General features: G+C 41.1%; 1 protein-coding gene across 4 annotated transcripts in view; it reads left to right on the top strand.

The window, feature by feature from the left end:
* LOC131706727 (cytosolic purine 5'-nucleotidase-like) overlaps positions 1-22,721 on the top strand; it is a 79,950-nt gene that overhangs the window by 31,751 nt on the left and 25,478 nt on the right. Inside the window, exons 1-4 of one of the 4 annotated variants that reach the window (XM_059008367.1) lie at positions 8,768-9,383; positions 17,411-17,484; positions 19,929-20,046; positions 20,934-21,029. In XM_059008367.1, coding sequence (XP_058864350.1) covers positions 9,244-9,383; positions 17,411-17,484; positions 19,929-20,046; positions 20,934-21,029 — 428 coding nt within the window. In that variant the 5' untranslated portion in view covers positions 8,768-9,243. Of the gene's footprint in view, positions 1-8,762; positions 9,384-17,410; positions 17,485-19,928; positions 20,047-20,933; positions 21,030-22,721 lie in introns of those variants that run through there. The other 3 variants (XM_059008368.1, XM_059008370.1, XM_059008369.1) reach the window with 3 other exon arrangements.

Below are 22,721 nucleotides of genomic sequence, written 5' to 3'. Positions count from 1 at the left end.
AACAACGTTTATAAGTATCAAGAGTCTTGCGTCCTACCTGACACAACAACATTGGATATGTTTTAATTCTAGAAACTGTGGTGGTGTTTTTAAATCTTCTGGTTTTGCTAAATTGAATTGACTTTTATGTTTTACGCAGTTCTGTGCATGGACAACATTTAGATTTCATTTTGGTGTTAGGTCGTTAATGGAAAATTGTACATACTGCTACAATACTGTGATAAAGAGAGAAAGAATCGATGCTGTGAATCTCCCTCCCGATCAGAAAGGGAGCCGGGTAAGGTTGGTGGTACACTTTCCCATAGACGGGTCGACTCGGCAGTGCTTACAAAGGTCAGGATACTGCACTCTGATTGGCTATCATATTATTGTTAATAAAACAATGAATAATCCTCTCCCTACACCGAAACCCTAACCTTAAGGTCAGTATCCTATACTGCAGTCATTACACATCTAACCCTTTGCGGTCCTGTGTCGGAACTGGTCCAATGTCGGACCCTGTCCGACATCATCAAAAAGACGCAAAAAACAGGTTTCTAGTCGTTTTTTCTTTGGAAAAAGCCAAGAAACCCATTCAATGGCCGAGTGGGAGCGACAGGAGCCGAGACAAGCCGGAAAAAAATAAAAAAAAAATAAAGGCGTATCTCATGAATAGTCATACTTGCCCCTGGCATCAGATAGGTGCAGTCATAAGGAAACAAGCTGGCTGATACTGAATCAGCGCTCAGAGAATATCACGGACATTTGCAGAGCTTTTTTGAGATGTTATAGTAATAAAATAATGACTTGGGTCGCATTATTGAGGAGTTTGGTGATAAAACGAGTGATCAGGAGATGATTGATCGGTATGTACAACTATTATTGTTATTATTATTTATTTCTTAGCATATGTGAAAGCGATAGCGAACGAAAGGGTGGGGCGGGGCTGGAGATGCCTAGTGAGTGCTTTGATATGCAGGGCCTTTCAAACCCATTTGACTGTGGAAAAAAAATGCTTTTAAACTGCGCGTCTAAAATTAACTGCGCGTGTGAAAATAAATTGAACCTGACGCGCCTGACACGCACTTAATAAATGGACTGCAGAGGGCTAAAGTAGTTCATGTTTGGCAGTGAATAGGCATTTTTGTTACTTGGGGGTGCTGTTTTCCTCAGATGTCCTGACAGGAACATTTTGTGGTACCTTTGTAAGCACTGCGGTCGACTCGACAGCGGGTGGAAACCGGAAGTCGGCCATCTAAGAGAAAGTGCTTAACTGCAAGTACTCTAAACAACTCCATTGCGATCATATACGGGTCAGGCAGTGATTGGATAAACTATGACAACGGGTTGATTGCAGGGAGGAGTTTGGTGGTACAAAGGGGATGCAGTTGCATGAGTACGGCCCCTTGCGCTGAAATGTAACATACGGCAGGAGCAGGGTATGTTTGTTTTTGTTACATGTTTGTTTTTTGTGTCTCGCAGAGGAGGACAGAGCCAGCGGCTGCAGCCACGGAGCCAGCACAACCGATTGAGCACAACCCTCACGACACAAGCACGCACCACCACCCGCTGAAAGCAAGAGCACATTTTCATGTGCGGGTCTTGTGGAGTGGATTGTTGTTAATCCCCCCTCCGATACCATTGCTGGTAGAGGGGCGGTTCTTTTTGTTTGTATTAAATAAACACAGATGTTTTGGGAGTTTACTATTATTTGGACCTTACCTTTGTCACCACACCACACTCACCTGACGACAAATACATACCAGATTTAAAAGTATGTAGTGTATTGCAGATAACGTGTCGTCTCTAGTTTTGGCAAGGGTTGTTTTCCGAATCATATAATTCTGAATTAAAATACTTATTCTGTTAAATATAGTACTGTACCAAAAAAAACAATACAGTACATCTAAATGGAAGCCGACTTATTTTTAAAACACAGTCCTTTCAGGTTTCAGCTGACAAGGGTTGGAACAGGCCAAAATGAAATAATCAGATATGCATCACATGCGTTTAACCGTCACTGAAGTCAAAATTTGAAGGGGTCGGATATGTGAGTGCTGACTGTGCTCTTGCTATTGACACGTATTGTGCACTCAGCTGTGGTTTTTGTTAAGTCCCTCAGCGGCCTTGTGCCCCACGTGAAGCCGGCGACTCCATCGGTTCTTCCTCGGGATTGAATAATCTTAAATCAGATACTTGTGTTCTCTCTCAGACTGCTAGCTTTTTTAATGTTCAAAATAAAAATTTAGTTTTTTATTACGAAAATTACACATAATTAACGGTAATCAAGCGTTTACTGCTTTGTGTGTGTATTTTTTGGATGACAGGGTGCAGAGAATGGCCGCTTGTCTAAAGCTTTTCAGTGCCCTCTCCAAGCCTGGTTCAACAGCAGGTTTTTCAGCCCATGTTGAACTGTGGCCCCCTGGTGACAGTGTCTCATCACTGTCGAAAGGTGTTTTCTTGGTAGACACAGCCTGTCCACCTGCGCTTAGGTGTAGCACTGGGCAGCATCACCAGAGGGCAGTGTGGCAAAGTGGTTAACAGTGTACAGGTGCAGAAGTGATACGGTGCTTAATCAGGAGACAAGACAGTGATAATCTAATTAGAAAGGCTTTGATGTTGTAATCCAGGTCTGGTGACCTCAAACAGTAATCCCAGGCAATACACAGCAATGTGTATTGCACTGTTCAAAATAAAGGGTTTGAAGTTCCAAATAATAAACACAGTCCAGTTACACACACAATAACGCAATTTGTCAAGGCACCGACTAGAGGGGAGGCATGCCTTGATTTAGTCTTTTCAAATAACGAAGACAGAATAACTAAAACAGAGGTCAGAGAGCCATTGGCAAACTCAGACCACAACATGGTCTCATTTGAAATATTTTTTAAAACCCCAAAAGTAATGACTAAAGCTAAGGTTTACAATTTTAGAAAAGCAAACTACGAAGGTATGAAACAGAGACTAATAGAAGTAGATTGGAATAAAATAGAGAAAACATCCACAAAAAAAGGATGGCTGTTTTTAAAAAAAAAACAATTACATCCCAAAAGTAGACAAATCTAAATCTAAAACAAAATGGCCAAAATGGTTTAAAAGATCAATTAAAAAAAATATTAAGCGAAAAAAGGCACTTTACAGAGCGTTTAAAAGGGACCAAAAACAAAGTACACAGAAAGAGTACTTGGAACTGCAAACACAAGTCAAAAAGGAAGTTAGAAAGGCCAAGAGAGAGATAGAAATCAATATTGCTAAGGGGGCTAAAACCAATTCCAAAATGTTTTTCCAATATTATAACAGCAAGAGAACATTCAAAGAGGAGGTTAAATGTCTAAGAGACACAAATGGCAAAATCATAGATGAAGAAAAAAAATAGCAAATATATTAAATGATTACTTTTGACAGGTTTTTACAAAGGAGGATATGGACAACATGCCCCACATGTCGACCTGTTCCTATCCAGTTTTAAATGACTTTAGCTTAACAGAGCTCTTAGTCCCTTTAGCAGAAGTGTTAAAGGGACTAGGAGCTCTTAAAATAAACAAATCCCCTGGGCTGGATGAGATCCTCCCAATAGTACTCAAAGAAATGAAAGAAGTTATTTACAAACCGCTAACCAAGATCATGCAACAGTCTCTTGACACAGGGGTTGTACTGACAGACAGGAAAATTGCAAACGTAATACCGATCCACAAAAAGGGAGACAAAGCTGAACCAGGTAACTACAGACCAGTAAGCCTGACTTCTATTATATGTAAACTTATGGAAACTATAAAAAGATCCAAAATGGAAAATTACCTATATGGTAACAATATCCTGGGAGACAGTCAGCATGGTTTTAGGAAAGGGAGATCATGTCTAAGTAACCTACTTGACTTTTTTGAGGATGCAACATTGACAATGGATAATTGCAAAGCATACAACATGGTTTATTTCGATTTCCAGAAAGCTTTTGACAAAGTCCTGCATAAAAGATTAATTCTCAAACTGAACGAAGTAGGGATTCAAGGAAATGCATGCACATAGATTAGGGAGTGGTTAACATCTAGAAAACAGAAAGTACTGATTAGAGGAGAGACCTCAAAATGGAGCGAGGTAACCAGTGGTGTACCACAGGGATCAGTATTAGGTCCTCTGCTATTCCTAATCTACATTAATGATTTAGATTCTGGTATAGTAAGCAAACCCGTTAAATTTGCAGACAACACAAAAATAGGAGCAGTGGCAAACACTGTTGCAGCAGCAAAGGTCATTCAAAATGATCTAGACAGTATTCAGAACTGGGCAGACACATGGCAAATGAAATTTAATAGAGAAAAGTGTAAAGTATTGCACTCAGGCAATAAAAATGTCCATTATAAATATCATATGGGAGAAACGAAAATTGAAGAAGGGAACTATGAAAAAGACCTAGGAGTTTATGTTATGTTAATGTCTTCATCTAGACAATGTGGGGAAGCTATAAAAAAGGCCAACAAGATGCTCGGATATATTGTGAAAAGTGTTGAATTTAAATCAAGGGAAGTAATGTTAAAACTTTACAATGCATTAGTAAGACCTCATCTAGAATATTGTGTTCAGTTCTGGTCACCTCGTTACAAAAAGGATATTGCTGCTCTAGAAAGAGTGCAAAGAAGAGCAACCAGAATTATCCCAGGTTTAAAAGGCATGTCGTATGCAGACAGGCTAAAATAATTGAATCTATTCAGTCTTGAACAAAGAAGACTACGTGGCGATCCGATTCAAACATTCAAAATCCTAAAAGGTATAGACAATGTCGACCCAGGGGACTTTTTTGACCTGAAAAAAGAAACAAGGACTAGGGGTCACAAATGGAGATTAGATAAAGGGGCGTTCAGAACAGAAAATTTTTTTTTACACAGAGAATTGTGAGGGTCTGGAACCAACTCCCCAGTAATGATGTTGAAGCTGACACCCTGGGATCCTTCAAGAAGCTGCTTGATGAGATTCTGGGATCAATAAGCTACTAACAACCAAACGAGCAAGATGGGCTGAATGGCCTCCTCTTGTCTGTAAACTTTCTTATGTTCTTATGTTCTGATGTTCTTAATATACAAACACGGTCACCAGTCCTGGGTGCGTGCTGCAGTGCTCGTGGTGCTAATACAGTTATTATCGTGACACAGGTGTAGTGATGTCCGGGTTCATGCTGGCCTCTGGCAACAGCTCCGGAATGTGTTAGTCGTCTACTAATAACAACAAGTAACAATTAGAGACAAGGCAAAACAAACAAAACACGTACAATATTTTTAACACAGGTCCTTCCGGGTCATTTCCTTAACCATAAACGAAGGAACAGATCACGTCGCTCTGTCCCCTATTTGTACCGTCACTCATTGCCCCTTGGTAAATGATTGCAGCCGCTCCCCCAATCTGCGGCTGCCACATCTTTTCCCTTCCGGGTCGATGAGTTAATACACCGGAACTGCGCCCCCTTTCTAGATGACCGACTTCCTTTTAACCTTGGGAATGAATTTTCAGGCCATCTGGTCCAGGGTACTCTGTTCCCTGTACTTAGCGCCCTCACAGGTCGGGAGGGAGATTTACCACCAAGAATCATTCTATTTCTGTCACAGTGGTCATCATCACGGATGCGTCCATTCTTGGCTGGGGTGCTGTGTGGAATGGCAGGGGAGTGCAAGGGGTGTGGAACCCCAAGTGGCAAGGTCTCCATATCAGTATTTTGGAGCTGCAGGCAGTGTTTCTAGCCGTGCAGAATTTTTACAGGAGGTTCGCCAGCGCCCAGGGAGACAGTTCCAATGGAACCGCCTCAGGCAGCCTCCGCCCCAGCCACAGCAGCTCCAGCAGGGGCCCTGAAGACTTGTGGCCTCAGACCTACCAGTTGCACAAAACCAGCTGCAATATCAGCACAATTGCACCTTAGACAACTGGGTGCTTGCCGCCGTACACACTGCAATTCCACTCAGGACCTCTTCCCTTTCGAGGGATCATGGTCACATCCATGAACAACCCAGGTCTTCGCTCTCAGACAAGAAGTAGAAACACTACTTTAAAAACAAGCCATCCATCTCATAGAGCACACCTCTCAGAGAGGGGTTCTACTTGAGATACTTCTTGGTGCCAAAAAAGGACGCCGGCTTTCGCCCCATCCTAGACCGGAGACACCTCAATGGGTTCTTGAGGGAGAGGAGGTTCCAGGTGGTCACACATCGCCACATCCTCCAGTCTGTCCGGCCGGGCGACTGGTTTCCAACAGTGGATCTGAAGGACGCGTATTTTCATGTTCCTATCTGGCATCTCCTTAGCCCCCCGCATATTTTCAAAGTGCATGGATGCCATCCTAGCTCCCTTGCTGCTGCAAGGGATCAGGGTGATGAACTACCTGGATGACTGGGCAGACTCCAGCTGTGGGTCTGTCCCCTGAACAGGACTGTCTGTGCGCCTTAGGGCTCTCACACGCAGTAGTCAGTACACTGCAGAACGCTAGTCTTCTTCCACAATAGCGGTCTTTTTCCACAAGTGGAAATATTTTCTAAGTGGGTCAGTGAGCTACAGGCACTGTCCATGTACAGTTCCTGTATGCGTATTTGGGACAATGGAAACTGCGTGTCGTTGCGCACGAACTCTGCCCAAGGTCAAGCCCTCTCTAAGCAGCGACTGTCCCATTGGATTGTGGACACTGTATTGTTTCTACTGCGAATACTAATGCCGGCCTGCTCCACCTGGGAGGGTGGCTCCACACTCTACCAGAGGTGTGACTACATCATGGGCCCTCTTTAGAGGTGTCTCTTTGACTGATATTTGTACTGCGGCTAGCTGGGCTACTCCGCATACATTTACCAGGATCTACCGACTTAATAGGCACTTGGGTCCTTGAGGTTGCACGCTCACACCACCAACACTAGATGGTGGTAGTGAGATGTCCCTCATATGGTATCTGCTCATTCTCCCTCGCAAAGACTTTAGTATACTTTCCCAAAAGTATTGTTTTGGCGGTCATCTTCGAATTGAAAGGGAACGATTATGAATGTAACCCCGGTTCCCTGAAAGAGAAGATGACCGTCAGCCTTGTGAGGTCGCATCACTCGCATTTGCGGGTTCAATACAAAAGAGACTGAAGTCTCCGTGCTGTGACTATTTATTACCTCGGGAGGCGGGACCGAGGATGTCACTCCACAGAGGGGCCTATCGGCAGCTTTGATATAAAATGCTCAGTAAATACATGACAAGCAGGCATATCCCAAAAGTATTATTTTGGCAGTCATCTTTTCTTTCAGAGAACAGTTTTTCTTGTGTACAGTTTCCTAGTAACTGAAGACATTGTATTCTGGGAGATGTAGTTCTCAGTGGAAGTTTTAGGAGAGGCAGACGAGCTGTACAGCAAAATTGCTATACATATTTTTACACATTACATTTAAATTGAGTGCATATTTTGGATTTTAACGTGTAAAAACAACATGATCGCAGCTTATCTAGACGGCTGTGCTTCCTCACCGTGAAGATTCTTGTAGAGTCTTTTCCAAAGATTGCTTTTTGCTGGATTACTTAGTTAGCATGGTAATAATAATTTAAACAGAAACGACAATAGAGAATCACAAAGAATATACACAATATGATATTAAAGGTAATAAATAAAATAAATATCAGGAACATGTAGATGATGCAACGTTTATTTTCTCATTGCTGTGACTTTTGGTCTCTTCTCCAGCCAAGGTACTCCATGTTATGTAACCCCAAGAACCTTTTACTGGAACTCTTGGCGAGGTGTTTTTAAATACAAAATCTCCCAGAAATAAAAACCTGGAAAATATTTTCTTAAATGTGTTTCAACACAGCCAAGCTAAAATTTGAATATAATATAAAACAGATGTGTCTTAGAACAAGACCAGCTGAAAAAAAAGTTAAAGACAAGTTGCCAAGCCAAGTTTCAAGTACAATGTCAACATGATGAATTTGACACCCAGCTCATCCCACAGATGCTCGGTTGGATTGAGAGCTAGGGTGGGTGCTGGACATGGCAGGTATGTAACTTGGTTCTTGTTCTTCTTGTGCTTCCTCCATCAAGGGAAAAGTTACAAAAAACAAACTCACACACACACACACATCATGTGTAGCCATAAAACACACTCTCACACACACACACACACATCATGTGAAGCCATAATTAAATGATGTATCCAAGAGAAAAATAACCGTAAGGGATTCATGAATTCCTTCATCTGGGGCAAACTTTATCGAAGAAAAACGCACAGAAACAATCCACTTAATGAAAAAGACCCAAAGGGTAAATACATGCGTCTAACATTCTGCTTGTAAAGAATAACTGACGGGCAAAACTGTACAAATATTGAATGCATCGTACACAACGCATAACCCCGGTTATCTTTCACAAAGTAGTTTATTAGAAAGCCACACGGGTCTGTACTTGGACCCTTACTGTTCTTTGAAATCATAAATGGTATAGATAAAGTTAAGCCAAGACACTACTTCAAATTTAGCACAGAGAGAAGAACAAAGGGGGTCAAGTGGAAAGAGTTCTTACCGACCTTCGAGGTATTCGCTATAATACCAACCTGCAAAGAAAATAAATGATGAATAATGTGTGCCGTGGTGCTGTAGGGAAACTGAGCTCATTACAATGCAATCTAAAAATACGCAGAGCATAAGCGCTCTGTGCATGTGTGTATTTTGTGTGGTTTTCTGATTGGGAGCGAGAGGGGTCGTTTTTTGTAATTTTGTAAGGTCTGGGCTCAATGCCAATTCGCTTTTGCAGACTCCGAGTCTGGGATAATGAATTGATTATAACAAGAGCAGCCTTCTTCTCACTCGCTCTTCTGTGAGCTCTATTGGGTTTTATTTTTGCGAGTTGAGGCACTGTACTAAATAAACCTAAGGATAGTTAGCTGACAATGTTTGGTGACGAATGTAAAAACGAACACGCAAGCTTGCGAAATCGGGTGTTCTACTTTTCTTTCTGTTTTGCACAGCCAAGTTTTGTCCGTCGTTCAGATAAGCATTTTTGCAGAGGAGTTGTGCGCTAGCCCGATAACCTATCTTCAGGCACAAGAAGACTTTGGATCATCTGCCCCGGTCGTCTCGAGTCGAAATGATGAGGTCTGCATGTTGACAAGCACGAACACAACAGGCTTCTTCTGAACTCAAACATCCTACTCAGGAGGAGGTGTCGTTTTTGACGTAGGTAGGGCACAGTGACGTTTTTTTAAACACTTTTCAACAACATAAAAAAGTGAGAGCAGACCGTGACTGTGCTGCCAGATTGAGATGGGAAGCATCGTTCGGGACGCGCCGGCAACTCCGGCAGAATCTAGCCGAGTTCGACAAGAGACACCACAGAACCTAAAAGTGATGATGGACGCCAACCATGTCGACTACCGCTCTTTGAAAAGGGACTACCATCACAGGTGAGTTCATTATTGCATACTAGATATTCCAATTAATTATATATACTACCAGGGCAGCAGTGTGGAGTAGTGGTTAGGGCTCTGAACTCTTGACCGGAGGGTTGTGGGTTCAATCCTAAGTGTTGTACCCTTGAGCAAGGTACGTTACCTAGATTGCTCCAGTAAACCCAACTGTATAAATGGGTAACTGTATGTAAAAAATAATGTAATTGTATGTAACAATAATGTGACATCTTGTAACAATTGTAAGTTGCCCTGGATAAGAAATACATAATATAATGGCTAATACTCAGCAAGTCATTTTGCCTGTATGTATGATGTCATTTTAAATACCGTGTCAAATGCCTTAGGCTTATCAGTCAAACAAACCGTCAGAGAGAGAGAGAACTGAAAAGTAAAGTGAACCTCAAAAGAGTTCAGAAAAATCATATTGTTTTACTGAGTTTAACTGGTAAACAACTACAGCATACGTCATTATTAATTATGATTTATTATCGGGGGTTTGCTTAAGAGGGCTCAGATGTGATTTTCATTCATAAATCCTGGTTTTTATTGGTGCTGACACACTGACTGCGGGGACTCCAGTCTAAAGTATTCCCCGTATGTTACAACACACAACAACCGTGTATTATAAATGAATACACTATTGCTAGATATAGGTTTAGTTTTGTTCTGTGTTGTAACCGACAGCACCTAGAATTCTACAATGTTGATGCACGGGTAATAATTACTGTTAACCGGCTATGTAAATTACTCAGATTGGTCATTCAAATAGTTTTAATTAAAGTCATGCATTTAGTCCTACAAATCTGAAAGTCAGTATGATTGGGTTTTGAAAAGCTAGCACCAAATACATCATTTTTACAGCCAACAAGTTTACTGTGACATAAAAGCATAGCAGAGTGCAGTAAGTGATAATAACTACAGCAGCCAGTGACTGCACTTCCACAGGGCCGTTTTATTGGGAACAGATCTCTGGTCCCTCTATTGAGTGAATTACAGTCGATCATGGTAAAGCGCAGATTCCACAAGGTTGCTGTTAACATCCAGAGCAATGAGATTGTCTGTTAGTGCCAGGCTGATGAATTTGACACCCTAGCTCATCCCACATATGCTCAATTGGGTTGAGATCTAAGGAGTGTGCTGGACATGGCAGGTATGTGAGGTCTTTGTCAAGTTCATGAATAGTTTTGTGATCAAAAGTGAAGAATTGCAGGATTCACCCGATTGCTTGACTATGGACCGAATGTCCTCCTCTTGTTTGTAAACTTTCTTATGTTCTTATGTTCTTACCAGTCTGTAGTTTTTATGTCCACATTGTTTTTTCACCCTTCCAAAGTACATTGACTGTATTCTTGGCACCACGGAAGGCAAACTACTATGCTGCTTTCTCTAACAATGTTACCTGTCATTGCTATACACAGCTATGAAAAATAATCCTCATCCTAAAATGTTATGAACGAGAGGAGTTCTTTGGCTCGTCCGGTTTTTAAGCTAACTAGTTTCAGTTCCCTCAACCTGTCGTCACACTCGTTGATAGTGACACCCATTAGACAATTTGACGCAGAAGGTGTTTCCCTTCTAAAAGGTTAGTAAAAGCATAGCAAAGTGTAATAAACCATAGTGGAAGCATGGTAAAGCATAGGGAAGCATTGTAAAGCACAGAGAGGTGTGGAAAAGCATAGGGAAGCATTGTAAAGTACAGAGAGGTCTGGTAAAGCATAGGGAAGCATTGTAAAGCACAGAGAGGTCTGGTAAAGCATAGGGAAGCATTGTAAAGCACAGAGAGGTGTGGAAAAGCATAGGGAAGCATTGTAAAGCACAGAGGTATGGTAAAGCATAAGGAAGTATTGTAAAGCACAGATTGGTATGGTAAAGCATAGGGAAGCATTGTAAAGCACAGAGAGGTCTGGTAAAGTATAGGGAAGCATGGTAAAGCACAGAGAGGTATGGTAAAGCATAAGGAAGCATTGTAAAGCACAGAGAGGTCTGGTAAAGCATAGGGAAGCATGGTAAAGCACAGAGAGGTCTGGTAAAGCATAGGGAAGCATTGTAAAGCACAGAGAGGTCTGGTAAAGCATGGGGAAGCATGGTAAAGCACAGAGAGGTATGGTAAAGCATAAGGAAGTATTGTAAAGCACAGATTGGTATGGTAAAGCATAAGGAAGTATTGTAAAGCACAGATTGGTATGGTAAAGCATAGGGAAGCATTGTAAAGCACAGAGAGGTCTGGTAAAGCATAGGGAAGCATTGTAAAGCACAGAGAGGTATGGTAAAGCATAGGGAAGCATGGTAAAGCACAGAGAGGTCTGGTAAAGCATAGGGAAGCATTGTAAAGCACAGAGAGGTCTGGTAAAGCATAGGGAAGTATTGTAAAGTACAGAGAGGTCTGGTAAAGCAAAGCTGATTTTTGTATCCGAATACATGTCAAAAAATATTCGTTCCAATATTCAGATATTTGTCCCAGCTCTAATTTAACTATTTATTTAAATTAAAAAATATTCAAACATCCATGTTTGTCCCAGCACTAATTAAAAACAGTTATAAAAGAACTGCACAATGAAAATGGGGTAGACACCAGTACCCCAAAACCCAGGTGAAACCTCCGTTTAAATTACCCAACGCTATCCAGGTCTCTTCTGACTAGCCGGGTATCGATCATTAATTGACAATACAGTTATATAAGCACAGGTGTCTTTCATGTGATTGGAGAGATTTCAAAAGAAAACAAAATTCAGATATGTCAACGTCTTTACAAGAAATGAGCAATGAAGGTATTTTATTATTATTATTATTATTATTATTATTATTATTATTATTATTATTATTATTATTATTATTATTATTATTATTTTGATGTTTCCATTACTGAAAAAGGTTACACAAGTCTGCAGATCTGAAGGGACTAAATGTATGTGTACTATATAACGGGGTTTCCCAATCCTGGTCCTGTGTCTGCTGGTTTTCATTCCAACTCAGTTCTCAATGACTAAATCAGACCCTTAAGTGAACTAATCATGTGCTTAATTAGACCTTTTTAATTGTTCTCAGCTCCTGAAAAGTTGCCGATTTCAAGTTACTTATAAAATTGTATAGTTAACTTGAAATCTCCAACTGTTTATCATTACCTGTAAAAGATCCTCGTACCCGGTTCTGGATTTTCTACCCGTGCCGACCTCTAATAGGTGATAATATCATTGAAATGGTAATACAAGGCAGGATAAAGGATTCACTGGATGTCTGACAAAGTCCATGTTTTATATGCCAGTGTAAAGTTATCAGTGCTCTGGGTGTCGCCTCCTATCAGAGATCCTATGTCAAGGCTGGAGACATTGCCAATGTGAACCCTTCTCTTTCATGACATCATTGTGAATGATTAATGATAGCCCATGGGCAGGAATGTGATGTCAGCGGCTGGTCACAGTGCAGGAAAGGTGGGGGGAGTTCTTTAAACGCCACAGCAGTAAGATTGTTCTTTTTATTTGAGAGAGTAGCCCCTCAGAATGTGACGCACTGTACATCAATGTCCAATAAGCCCTCCATTCTTTCTGTGCTGGACGAGTCCCTTCAAAATACCCAGCTGAAGTAAAATGATCTCGGAAGTTAAGCAGTTACAGATCCTGAGAGTAAGACATGGAAACACAACTTTCTTTAACATAGGTATTGAATCAAGTATTGGTTAATACGGACAGCCTTTAAATCACTAATACCAGTACTGAAATGTCTCTTTAGGTATTATCACAGTAGCTGTATTGAGATGCTCCACTCTTTGTAGCACCTGAATTGTCCCCATCATGTTTTAAAATAAATACATTTCACTGAGTGTTGGGCTGCAGTGTGGAAGGTAGTTGGTTTGAGTAGCTCAGTGGTTAGAGTGTTGGGCTGCAGTGTGGAAGGTAGTTGGTTTGAGTAGCTCAGTGGTTAGAGTGTTGGGCTGCAGTGTGGAAGGTAGTTGGTTTGAGTAGCTCAGTGGTTAGAGTGTTGGGCTGCAGTGTGGAAGGTAGTTGGTTTGAGTAGCTCAGTGGTTAGAGTGTTGGGCTGCAGTGTGGAAGGTAGTTGGTTTGAGTAGCTCAGTGGTTAGAGTGTTGGGCTGCAGTGTGGAAGGTAGTTGGTTTGAGTAGCTCAGTGGTTAGAGTGTTGGGCTGCAGTGTGGAAGGTAGTTGGTTTGAGTAGCTCAGTGGTTAGAGTGTTGGGCTGCAGTGTGGAAGGTAGTTGGTTTGAGTAGCTCAGTGGTTAGAGTGTTGGGCTGCAGTGTGGAAGGTAGTTGGTTTGAGTAGCTCAGTGGTTAGATTGCTAGGCTGCAGTGTGGAAGGTAGTTGGTTTGAGTAGCTCAGTGGTTAGAGTGTTGGGCTGCAGTGTGGAAGGTAGTTGGTTTGAGTAGCTCAGTGGTTAGTGTTGGGCTGCAGTGTGGAAGGTAGTTGGTTTGAGTAGCTCAGTGGTTAGAGTGCTAGGCTGCAGTGTGGAAGGTAGTTGGTTTGAGTAGCTCAGTGGTTAAAGTTCTGGGCTGTATTGTAGAAGATAGTGAATTTGAGTAGCTCACATTACCCTTTTATAAGCTTGCCAAAGTAAAAGCATAGCAAAGTGTAATAAAACATAGTGAAATCATGCTAAAGCACAGAGAGGTATGGTAAAGCACATTTAAAAACATGCTAAACTATAGTTAATGGATAATAAAAGCATGAAGAAAGCATGTGGAAAATGCAAAATTACTGTGTAAATTTACTGTTGTAAACGTTGATAAGGGTAGGGTACTGGGCGCTACAAGAGCAATGGTTTGCATTGAGGGACAATTGGATTCATTTTACTATAATTTGTTCATGTTTTTTAATTGTTTTAATTAATTTTATTGTAACTTTAGTTTTTTATTGACTTGTAAAGTGCTTTGAGATACTGCAGTATGAAAGGTGCTATATAAATGAAGAAATGTAACTTACTTACTTACTAAGATAGAGGGTATGGGTTACCCAGCCATGTTGGGAATGCTGAATCATTGCGATTCTTCAGACTCAACTTGATGCGTCAGGACCACTGTGCAATATCTGTTCCAAATCTGTTGTGTTGCCCTGCTGGAAATTGCTCAGTGTTTCTTTGAGGTACAGCAGTCTCCCCATATAGGAACCCCCATATAAGAACACTTCGGCTTAGGGAACAACCTTGTGGTGAAATGCAGTTTTCCCATTGTAAATGCTCAGTCTAAAGGAACAGGAACTTCACTTAAAAGAACACCTTTTTAGCACCGCTAGTATTTATTGATTCATATCGTGATTGGCCTTGGCATATTGTGTCCAGTGGTCAACACTTCGGCTAAGAGAACACTTGCTTGCTTTCCAAGGGGTGTTCTCTTAGCCAGAGACTACTGTATTAAACTGGGATTGTCATAGTATTTCAATAGTGTATTTCAAAAGTTTTCTGTAAAGTTATGGTAGGAAGAAAATCAAGAATGGAAATTGCTCCTTTCCACGTATTTTAGGCTTCCTGTTTCTAGCACACTCTTGGTTTGTGGTGATATAATGACTGGGTCTGTATAGCTGCAGTCCAGATGAATGTGTGGGACCCCTCAGTGATGTTTCCAATTGTTTAGGCTTCACTGCGACTCCTCGGCTGATTAGAAAAGGCTGCGTGCTACAGCAGCGGGAGGTCATGTGGTCCGCAGGGTTATCGCAAGTGTCCTTGAGAAAGGGCTTCTTAAAATAATCCAGCTGGTAATCTCCAGAGACTGATAGGTCTCCTTCTTATCTGCAGGGGCTCCTCAAACACACAGGGGAGATGCTGTGTGTGCACATGTGAAAGGGGCTGTAAGAGGGGAACTAGAGTGGTACTGCAAGAAGGCTGCTTGAACTTGATTACAAGAAATGCTGGCCAGTGCCCTATTCAGTTTTTGCTATTGGCGGTTTTTGTTTCAGTTTGTTTCCGAAACGTTTAAAAGTTGTGATTAAACACGCTTAAGCTTTTTAAACATATTTGGAATGTTGGTAATCACTTAGATAATCCATACTGTGTTCCTATTGGTGAGGCTATGGACTGGGTTACCGAGTCACGTGGTTGGGGCTGAATCACTGGGATCATTTAAGACCCGACTTGACCATGTTTTGAGATCATGCAGATAGTAGGAACTGCACGAGTGTAGATGGGTCAAATGGCCTTCCCATGTTCAAACACAAAAAAACCCACTGCAGTATTAATGTATATAAGACTACATGTTTACAATACTCATGATCTCATGTGTAGCCTTCAAAAATATACTCAATATTAAAGGAATTACATGTTTAGTAGCTACTGAATAAACACTTAGGCCAACACCTAGATTTCACAGGGATATTGCTGATAATGTTTTGACACATTCTAAACATCTGGATAACATTTAAACATTTCAACTCACATTATCAACACCTCTCCTTTCTATCAATTTTCCAGTGATACAGTAGCAGTTACAATAAAGGTCACTATACCTTTATATTATATAATATCTATAGCTGTGGCCAAAAGTTTTGCAGTACCAATAATTTTAGGATTGAGATATAATTAAAAAACAAAAGTATATGAACCTAATTGAGATCTTTTATTTAACATCGTAACCAAAGAAACTACAAAATGATTTTGCAAAAGTCTACCGGAAGCCATAATAGTAGTTCAATATTTCATGTTAGATTTCGAAATATCACATTTTTCAATTTTTTTCAGTTTTTCGTTAAATATATGAAAAACTACAAAGCAGTATGTAATTAAATTTGTTGACGTAACATTATTCAGCAGGTTTCATATAACTTTATGAAGCAATATTAGTTAATTCTACATAGTGATGTCCTATAGTGTCGGAGGACAACACAGATCTGCAGACCCGCAGGCGCCCAATCAGCCACAGGTGTCACTGGTGCTCGGTGAACCATGGATTGCCCTGCCGACCTAAGCCCTCCCTACCCGGGCAACGCCTGGCCAATTGTGCACCGCCCTGTAGGAACCCCCGGTCACGGTCAGCAATGACACAGCCTGGATTCGAACCTGTGATCTCCAGGCTATAGGGGGCATCCTGCACTCCATGCGGAGCGCCTTTACTGGATGCGCCACCCGGGAGCCCCTGTGATGCAAAACTTTTGACCATAGCTGTGTGTGTATATATATATATATATATATATATATATATATATATATATATATATATATATATATATATATATATATATATATATATTTAGCTCAAAGAGCCAGCTGCCCAACGTTTCGATATGTTGTACATATCTTTCTCAAGGGAATATCACCTTCAATTCTTATTCCTCACAAATTTCCTGACGGAATCAGTCAGTTACTAATATTTACTACTTTCTGATCATATCATTTTTTTTATAAGAACAAAAACACTGTGTAGCTAATGTACCTTCATTTTGAAGTGTATCCAATAAAACAGTAAACTTGACAATGTATGTAAGGAACACACACACAGTATCCAGTCACAAAGACCAAGTTTTGTCACACTTGGAGAGCCAAAAGATAGTTCTCGTGTCAGATTAATGTGAGCTAATTTCACGTTGTCAGTTTACAGTATTTGTGAACTAATTATTAATTAATGGTAGTGTAAACATAATTTGTGATGATTTGTGATTGATTATTCGGGGTGTAACAATACCCTAATGTCACAATGTGATATGTATCATGATATGCAGGATGTCATACTGCATGCATCACTAGACACGGGATGGGCCTGAGGGGCTGCTTGTATAATGCATAAGAAGATCAAAGAGTCATTTTATGATAGATCACGACACAAACAACTCATACCTGTATTTCTTCATAGCCTTTGTGCACAATACAGCTGGAGACCATCTTGTGCAGTCTTTTCCATGCTGCACTTCCCACTGAAGGAACAGTGTGGACAGTGAGTGCAACAACTCAAAGTTGACTCAAAGTGTAGCATTGAAGGATCTGTAGCATTCTATATTTTTTCTTAAATAATAGCTTCAAATAAATTAGCATTAAAAACTGTGTGCATTTTTCATATAGGAAAATATCTAACAACCTTGTTTCTTTTCCAGGATATTTGTAAACAGGAGCTTGGCCCTTGAGAAGATCAAGTGCTATGGGTTTGACATGGATTACACAATAGCAAGTAAGAGTCCCACTTACTAAGGGACGCACCCAGTCATGATCTACTCCACCATGTGTGTCTCTTTCATATAAGGTTATATTTCTGTGTATAATGTAAGTGAAATCCTCCCTATCATTATTCAATGATAAAACAAGAGAAAGTTACAGTAAAAACTAGGTTGGTTCACTCACTTTTCCACATCAGCTTCTTAATATATCATCTCAACACTATGAATGATCTGGTTAGAACAAGACTGGTCGTTTCAGTTCAATAATTAAGCACACGGCTGGAACACAGTCCTGGACTGGATTTAAAGAGGCACGACAGAGTACCACTGCCCTTATAAAAGTTTCCCAGAGTAAAAGCATAGCAAAGTGTAATTAAGCGTAGTGAAAGCATGGAAAAACACTGTATAGTCCAGAGAGGTACTGGAAAGCAAATTAAAAAAGTAAATGCAAAGTATAACCATGGTAAAATAATCTACCCTGTCTGCCCTGCCTCAGATACTATTAGGCTGGGAGGTGTCTCTGGTAGAGAGGCCTTTCCTGGGTTCAGTCTTCTCTTTGCATCCAGTCCTGGCTTGTTCTGCTCTATGTGATAGACTTCAACCCAAAACAGAAAGCAAAAAACAGATCTATACATGCCAGACACGATTGCTTTCAGTTTTAACAAAGGGGGAAAATCCCCTAATTACTGGCATTGTTTTTCAACGGTGGCCAAAAAACATTACTATACATAGTCTTTCATTGCACTTTTTTAGGCTACCGATATCTACCTTGGTAGGCACAGTGTATTAACAGTAAAGTATCCTTATAAAGAGGAAATGGCTTACATTTCCTTTCCTAGTGTGTGATGTTTGCAATAATTCCGTGTGGTTGTGTTGCTCCAGTGAGTCCTTCTCATCTCTTTACCTGACTTTCACCTAGCTCTGAGCTTGTCTGGAGAATCTTAGATTGAACAGCCGTCCTCATTTCATTCAAACCACGTTACAGTGTGAGCTTCAGGTCCACCTGCTCTCTGTTTATATAGATGTAGAGTAGCAGCTGAAAGGTTGTACTGTCACATGATCTGCATGGATCGAGGAAGTCTGTTCAGTGCTGGTAATAGGATTCTCCAGGCAAGTTCAAAACCAGGTAATGTCATATTTAGAAAAAATGATAATAACTCAATATTGAAGCAACAGAACCCAGATGAAGGAGGTTCCTGGATGACTGTTGTTCATTCATACTTTAATAGGTCTAAACAGCAATGAGAAAAGGTGTCCATGTTGATTAGTATTAAGTGGGTAAAGGTAATGTAAAAAAATTAAGAAAGAAGGGCTTCAGGGGAAAGGATGGCGTGGGCGTATTTCTAGAAAAGTGGTGTTATTTTGCTAAGGATATAACGGTCTATCCCTTATGAAGGTTTCCCATAGTAAAAACATAGCAAAGTGTAGTAAATCATAGAGGAAGCATGGTAAAGCATAAGCAAGCATTGCAAAGCCCAGAGAGGTATGGTGAAACCAATTTAAAAACAGGGCACACTGGCAGCCATGGAGAGAGCATGGGAAACCTGCAAACTACCATGCACATTTACCATGGTGAACTTTTATAAGGGATTCAATTGATCTAAACAATGCCAGATCGAAATCTGAAGGTTTTTTTCATATATTTAAAGGTTAGTGTTAGATCAGTTGAATAAACCTCATATAGTTAGAACATAAGAACATAAGAAAGTTTACAAACGAGGGGAGGCCATTCGGCCCATCTTGCTCGTTTGGTTGTTAGTAGCTTATTGATCCCAGAATCTCATCAAACAGCTTCTTGAAGGATCCCAGGGTGTCAGCTTCAACAACATTACTGGGGAGTTGGTTCCAGGCCCTCAAAATTCTCTGTGTAAAAAAGTGCCTCCTATTTTCTGTTCTGAATGCCCCTTTATCTAATCTTCATTTGTGACCCCTGTTCCTTGTTTCTTTTTTCAGGTCAAAAAAGTCCCCTGGGTCGACATTGTCTATACCTTTTAGGATTTTGAATGTTTGAATCAGATCGCCGCATAGTCTTCTTTGTTCAAGACTGAATAGATTCAATTTTTTTAGCCTGTCTGCATACGACATGCCTTTTAAACCCGGGATAATTCTGGTAGCAATATCCTTTTTGTAATGAGGTGACCAGAACTGAACACAATATTCTAGATGAGGTCTTACTAATGCATTGTAAAGTTTTAACATTACTTCCCTTGATTTAAATTCAACACTTCTCACAATATATCCGAGCATCTTGTTGGCCTTTTTTATAGCTTCCCCACATTGTCTAGATGAAGACATCTAGAGTCAACTCTTAGATCTTTTTCATAGATTCCTTCTTCAATTTCAGTTTCTCCCATATGATATTTATAATGCACATTTTTATTGCCTGCGTGCAGTACCTTACACTTTTCTCTATTAAATGTAGTTTGCCATGTGTCAACTTGTGTTGTTTCGTGTGCAGCGTACAAGTCTCCACAATATGAGGAGCTGTGCTTCGAGTTGCTGTTGGACAGGCTGGTGTCTATTGGATACCCTCACGAGATCCTGCAGTATAAGTACGACCCCACCTTCCCTACCAGGTACGTGCTTTAAAAGCGCCAGGACAGCTCATGCTTTAGGCTCGTAGTGTCATTTGCCTTTTGGCATTGGCAGAAACTCTTGCCTACCCACTGGCTGGAATTTGAACACAATGAGCTGGAATTTGAACACACCAGTCTGTGTAGATCAGGGTTTAGTTTAAAATACATCCAGATACAGCTGCATCAACACCTGGGTTTAGCAACTTGGAATTCAGTCTAAAGGAGGGATAACCAAGGTTTTAAAATCAATTTTCTTACAGGGCTTGAAACTTGCACTAGCCTGAGCAGCCAGTCCTGGGTTTCAGAAATCAATTAAGTACATTATTCGAATCCTTAGAAGTCAAGAGTTTAATGCTATGTATATCCCACAACTCCTATTGGTAAGCCCACAAGCTCAGGTTTGACTAATTCATGTTGTGACAAGTGCGATCAGTTCAGATCAGCTTTACCAAGATCCTGGTCATTTCAAACACTGGTATTAGCGTTGGCATATTGCCCCATGACATCTGTGCAGATGTATTTCTTTGCTTGTGTTTGCCAGGTATGTAGAGCAGATTTAACACTATAAGAAACAAAGTCAAGTGAAATGTGTCAGCTAGTGCCTTCTTCTTGAATCACCAATTCACTGCCAAAATACAAGCGGTTTGTATACCATCTCTAGATCTCACTAACTGATATACTGTCATTAATATACTGGCCGAAACATTTATCTTCTCCACTTAGTTTCTTATAGTTTACCTTAGTATTGTGCACAAGTGTTTTGAAGTTATGGATGATAGAGAGCAGAAAGGGTGTGATAGTTTTGTGTGGCCCTGACACCTTTCTCCAGCCCCTAGTTTTTGATCCAATCAATGCTGTAACCAAGCCCTTGTTTCCTGTTTTCTCAGAGGCCTGGTTTTCGACACCCTCTATGGAAACCTGCTGAAGGTGGACACCCATGGAAACATCCTGGTGTGCACACATGGCTTCATGTTCCTTAAGGGGTGAGCTGCTGAATACACTTGTTATGGGGATGGGAATGGGAATGGGAATGCCAGTGGCCCCACGTAGAACAGCAGGCTTCAGTATACAAATGCAACAGGGCTGATTTAAAAAAAGTTTTTACCCGAGTGGCTCACCTAGTAAAGTCACAGCCGCGTGGTGTGCAGGGTGAGCCATACAGGTGATCTGGTGATCCGGCAGGTTTCTCCACATCACAGCGGACTCTACCTGCCAGGAGCAGGGCTGGCCTTTGTCCACCGGAGGCCGGTTGCTCTTTGACATCTGCTCTCACTCTCCTGGGTGTGAAGAGGCGCTCACGACCTGTTTAATATCCTGACGTTTATACTTAGATTCAATGTATATCGCTGTAGAGGCAGAGCTGCAAGTAGTCCGCTGCGCCGAGAAGGGCCAATCAAACTTGACTGTGCTCATTTATTCCCGCCCCTATATCTCTGAATAATTCAAAGAGGTATGTCTTCCACGTCTTCCTGACACATAACATTAACCAATCACTGACTTTTTGAGCGATTAATAGGTGCTTACGGCTTCGAAATACCGCCTCAAAAAAACAAAAAACTAATTGCTGTCAATCGGGTCTGTAGAAAGGTTGTAATTATTATTTTACTCACCAAATGATCATGTACGTTTTGTATTTTAAATTCTTGCCATTTTTTAGGGCCCCCCTGAGCTCAGGGCCCCAGCACAGTTGTGCCCCCTCCCCCATCCCCCCTCCCCTCTCTCCCCTCTCCCCTCTCCCCTCTCCCCTCACGGCAGCACTGTGTCTATGTTAAGTAATTAGGTGCCAGGCAACAGCTTTTCATCTATAACATTTTCTATGAAATATCTGCTTTAAGAAAGAGTAAAGCTACATAATAGTTTGATTTATCTGGATTAAAGGGAATATTCTGGAAAACTATTTTTGTTCCATGGCTTTTAGAGTGATTGCTGTGTCTGCTCAGTTTTGTAGCGATAGACAGGCACTGTGCCAGTGACTGCTATGTGAACACCTGAAGAGCCTCTTGAAGCCAGACTGTCACCCGTGATGACCTGTTTAGCGGTTCACGGAATGGCCTCACTGTGCCACCTACTCCTCACCAGAGAGCAAGGTTTCCTAACTCCCTGTTTGCTTCACCAGATACTTTCTGGACTTTGTCACGTAGCTTAAGATAATCTAGTTTAGCGTTCGCAGGGAAGTGCGTGAAATTATGGGTAAAGGTAGACCCTGCAGAATGTGAGCACTTGTCAGAGTCACATCCCCCTCTGAAACAATCTTAATATCTTTGAATAAATTTACATTTCAGGCATTAATTCTACAAAAACAAGCCAGGATTAGCTGGGTCAGGGACACAATTAAGTGAGAATTGGCAGGGCTGACTGGAGCTCTCAGCTAGCCAAGGGACTCTTAAACTGTTATGAATGGTTTCCTTGTATGAGGTGGGCACTCATTTAGATGCATGGTACTGTAGGCAAGGAAGTCATGTGCTGCCCAATGGACTGATGGGAGTTGTAGTTAAACTGCCCAGTAGTCACTCCAGCAGCCAATAGTCAGAACACTGTTGCCCTCTGTTCACAGGTTAATAATTCAGACTGCAGTTTTCACCTCATAGTGCCTTTCTTATGTTCTTCTATAAAGCCCACATTTTTGCCCCGTCACTTTTTCAAGAGATGGGATAATACAATGTATACCTTGAGTG

The sequence above is a fragment of the Acipenser ruthenus genome, chromosome 37 (assembly GCF_902713425.1).
Source record: "Acipenser ruthenus chromosome 37, fAciRut3.2 maternal haplotype, whole genome shotgun sequence".
Classification (NCBI taxonomy): Eukaryota; Metazoa; Chordata; class Actinopteri; order Acipenseriformes; family Acipenseridae; genus Acipenser; species Acipenser ruthenus.
This window is presented reverse-complemented; position numbering and strand designations above follow the sequence as displayed.